This window comes from Volvox carteri, assembly GCF_000143455.1.
Source record: "Volvox carteri f. nagariensis unplaced genomic scaffold VOLCAscaffold_22, whole genome shotgun sequence".
NCBI lineage: Eukaryota > Viridiplantae > Chlorophyta > Chlorophyceae > Chlamydomonadales > Volvocaceae > Volvox > Volvox carteri.
This window is the reverse complement of record NW_003307565.1, coordinates 1,152,299-1,161,997: the sequence shown is the minus strand read 5'-3', so window position 1 is coordinate 1,161,997 and position 9,699 is coordinate 1,152,299. Positions and strand designations below refer to the sequence as shown.

The 9,699-nt window shown below is 56.1% G+C and overlaps 1 protein-coding gene across 1 annotated transcript in view; it reads right to left on the bottom strand.

The window, feature by feature from the left end:
* Positions 1-7,181: 7,181 nt before the first annotated feature.
* VOLCADRAFT_91723 (uncharacterized protein) overlaps positions 7,182-9,699 on the bottom strand; it is a gene marked incomplete at both ends in the record, with an annotated part of 4,117 nt that continues 1,599 nt past the window's right edge. The window contains 4 exons of the mRNA XM_002951125.1: positions 7,182-7,244; positions 7,948-8,360; positions 8,774-8,924; positions 9,096-9,251. Coding sequence (XP_002951171.1) covers positions 7,182-7,244; positions 7,948-8,360; positions 8,774-8,924; positions 9,096-9,251 — 783 coding nt within the window. The remainder of the gene's footprint in view (positions 7,245-7,947; positions 8,361-8,773; positions 8,925-9,095; positions 9,252-9,699) is intronic.

Below are 9,699 nucleotides of genomic sequence, written 5' to 3'. Positions count from 1 at the left end.
CCATGCACACAGGTCGCCCATGGCTGCGGTCCAATCCTGGCCCCAAACCGCCAGATAAATATGCTCCTACATCTAATTGACTTAGCCGAATGCTAGTTTTAGCTTTGTTTACATTTCATGCATTTGCTGGCGCCTAGCGCTTGCATCGATGTAGCCCCCAGTATAGCACATTGCATTACATTATCCATGAAAAGATTATAAAACTTTAATTCACTATAAGCTCAGCAAATTGCAAGGGTAAAGGGCTCATCTGGACGCAGTTTGCATGCCGTGCTGCCGGCTTGCGCAAGAAATCTCTGCGCGTGCTCCACGCCCGCGCGCGCCCCGAGGACCAGGATAATCTACAACAAAATGTCTTTTGCTTCGTGCAAAAATACGTTGGTATGTGTTGGTATGTGTGCCCGGAAAGCTGTGCCGGACGGTCGACCGTCCGGCAGACCGTCCGCCATGGACGGTTCCACCGTCCGCCAGGGGGGGTATATGAACCACACACACGGAATTGCTTCTTGTTTGAAGAGTTCCGTCCGTGGTTGGCCACCAGGGATTGTTACTCTCTTGCTGTAAGGAGTCCTCGTGTCCTTCGTGTACCCAGCAGGCAGGCAGGCTGGAGGACAACGACGATAAAAAAAATCCCTACCTTGCACGTTGCAGGGTCCTCCTGCTGCTGCTAATGAGACGGGAGGTCCCGCCCGTGAGACACTACATTACGACACTATGTGTACGGGGTCCAGCACGGGACCCGTGTTCTTTCAGAATAATTGAATATCCGCAGCCTTTTTGAGTATCATTGCTACCGCTCATTATTGCGCTCGCCAATGATCGGCCAAAAATTTATAATAGTCGTAGTTGCTGTTAGTTCTTTCTGAAAAGCTGTAACTCTTAGGTAAAAAATGATTCTTCCTTTATTTCTAACTCTAAAAAGGTAACCTCTTAGGTAAAAAATGATACTGCCGTACAGTCTCTATAGGGAAGAAGGCCAATGAACAAGGCCCTCAAGTCGTACGGCCTAAAGGGAAATCTATCCGTCGCTGGCTCTGCCAACAATTTGTTTTAAGTATATGACAGCAAGTTTAAGCATATTGATCTTTCGCCTTGTAGCGTGCTTGATGCTGTGTGGTAAAGCACTGTGTTCCGCGTCTGCGTCCATTTTGCCTGCCAAAAGTGGTGAACCAACTTAATCAAATGCAAATTTACAATGCCATAAAAACGAAAATGTAGGTAGTGCTGTTACGCACTTTTTGGCGGCGGCAAGATTTCGCACGGCATCATCGCACGACCGATCTGCGTCGCTGTTCAGCCAGTATTTAGCCCAGTACATAAATAGCATATACTTTGTATTACATATGACTTCTTCTTTTCACAATTTGTAAGGTTAGTTTGGCTTCTTTTCCTTCGCCGTTATCGTTGTGATAGACTGATCCTTGAGTCAATACCTTCATTAAAGCCTTGGACTGCGAGTGAATATAAAGCTAGTAAATGTTGTCATTGTCGGTACAATCGCTGACGTTCAGCATTGTGGTCATGCTCGCCATGACCACGACACACTATGACGACGGGTGATTAACGCGTTAAGTCCGCGTTAGTTCGCGTTAGTTCGCGTAACGGTGCGAATCTTAGCGTTAGGTGCGAATGAGCATGTTTTTGTAACGCAAAGAGCTATGGAGCTAAGAGCTAACGCACAACGGCTATGAAAAAGCGGAAATCGACCCTCCTGGCTAAAACTTTTAAATTTATAATTTTCAGATTGTAAAGGTTCATTTGGAAATAAACTTGTGTCGTTTTGGTCGACTTGAGCAATTCATCCGTGCGTATGTTGAAACGCGAAGCATACGCGCATGTGTAGCAAGGCGATACGCATGCGATTCCATATTGCGATTCGTGTGTGTGGGGAGACAATGCGTAAAGCAATACGCGTCCAATCGCACATCAAACGCATACAGTCCGCAAGGCTATTCACATGCGAATACATGTTGCGTTTCATGCGTATGAAGGCTGATTGCATAAAGCTTAACGCGGCCTAACACACACCAAACGCACACATGTCGCAACGCAATTCGCATGCAGACAAATGTTGCGTTTCAGGCGAATGAAGGCTCGTTGCGTCAAGTTTACTGCGGCCTAACACACCAAACACACACGATTTACTTTGATTAATCACATGACATAACAATTCACACGCGATGTTTTATGTGTTGGTCGCATACTCAGTTCGTGAACCTTCACGCAGTCTCATGAGAGAATAACATGCTTGGCAGCACTCAGGGGGCCCTTCCGCAAACGAGATCGCATCAGGCGCAGCCTAACATCGCACAACGATTCATCATACCATCAATAGATGCCAGAAAGGTGGCGGGACATATGCCGCATGTGAACGCGCACGCAATTAGACCCCCGCTGGCTGTGAGGCAGTTGTGGGGACATGCCTGGGAGGCTGAAAGGGCTTCCGGACGCATAAATCGCATCAGGCACTGTCTTACACCGTGCCAACGATGTATGACGCCATCAACTATTTGCCGAAATGTGACGGGGAAGGCTGCTGGGGAATGGAGCATCCAACATAACATTAACTAGTTGTTAGAAAGGCGGCAGGAATAGGAGCATCCAACACGCACACAATTAAAGCCCCGCCGTGAGATGTGTCGGTGGCTGTGAGGCAGTTGTGGGGACATGCCTGGGAGGCTGAAAGGGCATAAATCGCATCAGGAGCCATCGTACGCCGCAACAACGATGCATCATACCATCAACTAGTTGCCAGAAATGCGGCGGGGAATGCGGCTTGATCAGTCATGCTCGCTAGGCAACCATCATGGGGAAGGGATGTAAGGGTGTCCTCCTCTCGGATGGGTCAAACTACTCCCAGTGGCTCGGCGACTTAGGCGATTTCCTTGCAACATCCAAGTTGAAGACTACATAAACACCCGTCACCTCCGGGCCGCAACGCCCAAGACGCCCTGGAGGAGGACGCACAGGCGCTCGGCTACCTGCATCTGTCCTGTGAACTGCCCATCAAGCAGTTGCTCAGGAATTGCCAGACCACCCTCGCCGCCATGCAGCTCTTACAGCAACAGTTGCGTTCTGCATCCCAGGCCTGGCTGAGCCTGTTGGAGCCGCGGAAGCAGCTGAACATGCGCGATGGGAAGACGACCACTGACTTCGTTCAGCAGGCAGAGCAGCTCCGTAGCAATATAATCGTGGCCGGCGGCCAGTGGGACGAGAGCACGATGCACCACGCCATTCTCCGTGGCCTGCCTCCGCAGTGCACCATCACCGTCGAGTTGACGATGTATCAGCCCAACTTAACGACCCCACAGCTCGTGCTCATGCTGCGTGAGAAGGAGAACAACCCTAAGACCTAAGCAAGCAAGACAAGCCTGGTGGGAGCTGTCGGCCCTGGCCGTGCTGCCAGTGGAATCGGCAGCGCCGCCGGTGCTGCAGGCGCCGTGGGGGCCGGCAACACCTGCCACTACTGCGGACAGCCTGGTCACTACGTTCGCGAGTGTCCCGTTAAGCAGGCGGTCGAGTCCGTCGGCCTTCACCGCAGCAACACATTCAAGCAGCTGCACGCCGCCGGCAACATCAGTTGAGGCAGCTGCAACCGCCACCGTGACGGTGGCGGCAGGGGCACTGGCAGCGGCAATGGCAGTAACAGCAGGGCCGACGGAGCACGTGAATGTGGCCGTGCTCGATGCGGCAACAGCCACCGCAACGGTGGCGACACTGCAGGCGGCAGCAGTGGCAGCGGCTCGGGCAGCAGCAGAAGCAGCCCACGCCAGAGCCGTGCCCCAGTGCTGGTCATCGACCGCAGTGGAAGCAGCTCACGAGTCACCCTCGACTCAGGCTCACCATACCACCTCACGGGTGACCGCTCCCTGCTGCACAACCATGTCCCCGCCGGCGCGCCACGGCTAATGGGGTGGGGCAACATGTCGTGGGAACAGGGAAGCTGCACCTGCATACTCGTGATGGACACAATGTCCGGCTGCACAACATGCTGCACGTCCCCAGCTCGGGCCTCACCCTGACGTCTGTCACCTCGTGAGAGGTCGACAGACCTCATGACACGCGGCTACTCGGTCACGTTCAGCATGGACAAGACGGGCTGCTGGTTCTCATGCATCAGCCTCCTGCACAACAGCCCGTCTATAACCCCATGGAGTGAGCGTGGGCACTATGCATGGACGTGGACCTGCAGGCGCCGACCGACGTCACCGTCAATGCCCTCAGCACCACGGGCGACAGAGCTGGCAGGGGCCAGGCTGCAGGTAGCAGTGCTGGCAGAAGTGCCGCCACCATCACCAGCACCTGTGGCGGCAGCACCGCCGGCAGCCACACCGGTGGAGGCCAACCGAACGGCGACAGCAACGGCAAAGGGCAACCAGGCAACGGCAGCCCCGGGGCCACTGAATGCTCAGTTGCCGAACTTGCGGCAGCACAGCGCCTGCACTGCCAGTACGGTCACCTCGGTTACCGCGTGCTGAAGCAGCTGATCAGCAAGCAGCTGGTGCAGGGGCCACAGGTCACTCCAGCGGCACTATGACAGGCGGTGGAGGCCGTCTGCGAGGCCTGTGTCACCGTGAAGGCCACCGCAACCGCCCACCCCAGCCGCGGCAACCAGCCGTAGCACGCACTGGAGGTCGTACACTCTGACCTGTGCGGGCCCATGCCGACCATGGGCCGAGGGGGTGCACGCTACTTGCTGATGCTGCTGGATGGTGCCACCGGTCTGTCCGCCGTCCGCACGCTGGCCAGCAAGAGCCAATGGGCGAAGTGCTGCAGGACATGGTGACACAGCTGGAGGCCCGCCACCCGAACCACGCACGGGTACACACGCTGCACAGCGACAACGGTGGTGAGTACGTCGCCAAGCAACTGGAGCAGTGGCTGCGCCAGCACGGCACCGCACACACCCACTCGGCGCCGTACACTCCAGAGCAGAACGGAGCGGTGGAGCGACTCAACCACACACTCTTCGACCGTGTGCAGGCGATGCTGCATGACACAGCACTCCCGGTCAGCTACTGGCTGGAGGCTGCACTCTACACCAACCTCCTGTGCAATGTGGCCCCTCTCAGGGCCGGGAGGCCACACCGAGGGAAGCTTATCACGGCGTCCCCCCCGACGTCAGCCACCTCCACACCTTCGGCTGCCTGGCCTACATCCGCATCCCAGCCAGCCAGCAGGACAAACTCAGTCCTCGTGCAAAGGCGGGAACCTACCGCTGACCGGAGCACGGCATGGCCACCCACCGCGTCCTCGTCGAGGGCAAGGTGACCGTGAGCAGCGACGTCACCTTCGATGACGACTGCCACGGCCCGGTTCACAACAGGCGGGCACCCTCTTCGGCACTAGCCCCGCCTGCCCCAGCGGCAGGGACACTATCGGCGGCTCTACACCGCCCGCCATGCTGCCGACCCCAGCGGCTACCCCGCCCCCGGCGACCCCAACAACGCCCCTTCCATCGCAACACCCGCAGTCAATGGCAGTCCCTGCACATGCCGCAGCCCCGGTCAGTGACGGCCTGCCAACCCGACAGCAGCAGCAGTGGCGGCGGCGGAGAGTCGGGAAATCCACCGCTGCTCAGGTGGTAGCGCTGACAGCGCTAAGTCTAACATGCCCGATGGCAGCGGCGGTGGCGGAGGCAACAGTGCGGTGCACACTGCCAACGACATGCTGGTGACGGCGGACAACCTGCAACCTGCCCAGTTTAAATAGGGGGGACTAACGGCTCACCTCGACTGTAATCACAAATTTAGATGCTTAATTCTCCATACTGACATTCTCCTTACACTTCGTCAATTGCTTATACTTTACTGTTGCAACAACTAGCAATGTGTGGGCAATTTGCACTGTACGACCAATGCAAGAAAACAAACCGTTTCAATCATTGGAAAAGGCACACAGACCACATGCTTGCTATTGCCAGCCGATAAAAACTTTCGCCTAAAGCTTTCCAAGAACAAGGGGCAGGAGAGAGGGGAAAGTGCGGGGAAGTGGGGCGGCAGCCCCACGACCCCGCACATCCCCCCCAAGACCACCTGGCCACCGACAGGCAATCATGATAGGAATGAGCGGGAGCCAAGGGAACATTTAAAAGCATGATTACCGTTCTCTTGATAAAACAGCAGACGAGCCAAGGTTTCCGCCCTGGGTGCCCTGGGGCTAGCGCTCGGCATGACGTGGTAATAGGTCTCTTGCAAGGAAGCGAGGGTTAAGTTACCCGCCCCCCCCTCGGTTAAGTTAAACCCCCGCATGGGTGCTTGGAAGAGCCTTCACGCACTGGGCGATGATCCTAACACTCCCATAGTCTCCAAACACATCCAACAAACCTTACCTTTGGCAAACAAAAGCGAGCCTGCGGGAACTTCTTCCTTCCTTCCTTCCTTCTACTCCTTACGCACCGATCACCTTTGCAACCTACCCTCATCATGTGGCCGACACTAGGCAGGCGGTGGCCCTCGGCGCTCATGAACCCCAACTCCTTGGTGAGAGAGGATTCGGGGGAGCTATACGCACCGCGTGTGGTGCGGGACCTTCCACATCCATTGCTTCTTCCCAAGTCCCTTCCCCCAAATCCTCACAGCACAACCTTTTCAATTCAATGCTCTGTGCGCGCGCTTCAGGAGTAAAGAAAGAGGGGTTAAGAGAGACTCAACAGGTGGCTTGCACACGGCTGCCACCTTCACTGAAGGTTCAGGAAGGGGACACTGACCAGGTCCGAGATTACACGCACATCGTCCAGGTACACCGCACTAAAACGCTCTGGAGCATATCGACTGACTAATTGGGTTCCGAAGCGGATTTCCCCTTAGCTAACCTTCGCCTGCTTCGCCCAGAGCACGGCCCTTATCAATAGGTCCGCCCTCGCTCCCCACTCCACAGCGTCCGCCTCAAGCCCCGAGTTGGGTCCTACCTACCGCGGCCTTGCAAGCCGCACACTGAAGCTACACCAGCTTTGCCGTTTGCCCTCCTCGATCCCAGTCTCCAGGAACCTTTTGATAATGTCATATGCTATAACGAAGCAAAATCCAATATTGCAATGCATCGCAGCCGCGCAGGCAAAGATGCACACATGGACCACACAGCATGCGACAGCGCAACACAGCACCCCCTCTGCACAGGAAGGAGGACCGGTTGTTTATTCATGCATGCGCTGCAGCCCGCCTTACAGAAAACGTCCGGGACTAATGGATGAACTTGAAGAATTTATAACTCATCCGCCCAAAATGCCCAGTCACAAAGCTACGCTGCGGGGCAGGGAGGGGCGGGGCGAGTGAGCATTATGCTGCTCTCATCTCTTCTGCCTGCCTGCCTTAATCATGGGAATAAACAGCAAGAAGAAATATATATGTTATTGGACTGGTGGTGATGCTGGTGATGCCGGTGGTGGCGATGGGTTGCTGTTGGCAGTGGTGGTGATGGGCTTTCCTTCCGTCGGCGTGTGTCTCAGAGCATACTTCTCTCTGGCACACTCATTGCGTCCCCAGGCAAACTCGACCCACCTGCCTGTACCAACATATACAACATCTGCGTACATGGGCCTACGTGCTACGTTTCCCTGCCTACACGCCTCCGCGACGGAGTTTCTTCATGTATGTATGTACGGTTGCATGCGTTGGATTCAAGGTTCGCACATTCAGTTTTCCATCTTTCTCTCCTCCTCCTCCTCGGTCGTATTCCCAGTCAGCAACACGCAAGAACCGCATTCCTTGCCTGAACCCCCAGCAGATCCACTCGAAAAAACATCCTCGAAAAAACCCAGTTAACTGCCCTACAGTCTCTCAGTCTGGCCGCAAGATCTTCCAGCACATCAACACGAGAAACCGGAACCGGTGTGCACACGTACTGCCTCGTGTACCACCTCCTCACGCCTGCCTGTCGTGTCTGTGTGACCCTTCGCGCGTCCCTTTGCGCACGAGTGCGCCGCCCTCTGCATCCTCACGCCCACACCGCCAGCAGGCACATGGAGGCGGCTCCCAGGCAAAACGCCAAGAACGAAGGTCCGCGGATGTGGCCGCCAACTCGGCCGCCACCATCAACTGCTAAATGGCCACCACCGTGGAAATGGTGTCCCTTACCCCCATGGCTGCAAGGCAGCGCTGATCCACGAGGTTCCCCCGTTCCAAGGTCAGGGGGAGCTGCCGCCGTGATGGCGGCCGAGACGGGGGAGGCGGCTTCACCGCCGCCATCCGCATCGGTAGCCGCGGCCGGCGGTGGGCCCAGCAAGTACTTGCCCATGTCCTCCGCGACTAGCTGTACGAGAGAAATGTACAACAACATGCCCCCGGATACGCCGTTGAGGCAGCCCTGGGCGGCACGCGCGTGGATGCTGGACGGGTCGTATGACGCTGCGATGGCGATGCCTGTACATGTACGGCGGAAAAGAGAGATGGAGGACGACAGCACCCGCTACGGGACGTCATGAAGGGCGGATGACGGAATTTCATGTGTGGCGGGGCTCTGGTTCGTAAATGTTGCGGAACCCTTTAATCAAAGGTAATGTGCGGAAAGGCAAAGGCAGAGCGGGGACCGAGTTATATACAGACAAAACCAGGTTTTATCAGGTTTTACCTGGTTTACGCATGTCGCATGTCACACAGACCTATACACACGCCATGCCCCCTACCTGACCCGAATCGCATATCCACCTCCTCTCTCAACCCAGTCCTCTTGCACACTCACCCTCATATGATCCACCCCCCCGCCCCCACTCCCACCAGCAGCACACAGGACAAAGTCCCCCGCCGAAGCGCTCCCCCCGAGCCCCTGCCCCCACCTATCGCCACCCCCAGTGGACACGTCACGCTGTACGTGGCCACCATGACTGCCGCCCTGGTCCGCGAGAAGTCCCCTCCGTTGATGACGCTGGCCAAACTGAGTCCCTCCAGGGCTTGGTGGAAAGTGAGCGCTATTAGCAGGGCTCGAACCTGGGACGAATGCACACACAGGCAGGCAGGCTCGGGAATTAAAATAGAATAATCCTCAATGACTCGCAAATTTATGCAATGAAAAAGCAGAAGCGTAACTTCATATAGTCAAATTACAATATTGGAAAACGCGTGGAGCTTTGTTCATCAGGCCCCTGAAGAATCCCTTACCTGCGACTTGCTCGTCCGGTTCACTCCAAGCGATAGCCCAATGATGAACGAGTGGAAGATGCAACCCAACCTGCTCCGAAACCAACAGCCGACAGACGGGCACAAGTAATGCAGACGGGTACAGTATGTATGCAAATGGCCCAGAAGCCACCCACTCTGTGACAATCAATTAATCAAGCAGCGATCACGACAGGTTGAGGAAGGACCACCAACAATGACGTCAGCAGGTCCACCCCCCCCCTATCATGCTCCTCTCCCCCAACCCCAACCGCATTCACATCCACATGACTGGCTCTACACAAGCACACAAGCACTCTCCATCGCGAATACACCCTCCCCACCCCCAAAAACCGATGAATCAAACCAACCAGCATAACGCGCACGCACACACACACACGCACGCACTCGAACAGGTACGCCACGACGCGTCGTCTCAGTGGGGAGGAGCTGGTTTCGGAGCTGATGGCCTCCACCGCTGAAACCCAGTTTGTGGCGGAGGCGCGAGACACGCAGTCATGGCAATGGTCCGCAGAGGCCTCCCGGAGGACCAAGTTTGTGCGGGATGATAAAGGGGAACTGATCGCAGCCATGGTGGCGGCCTCGC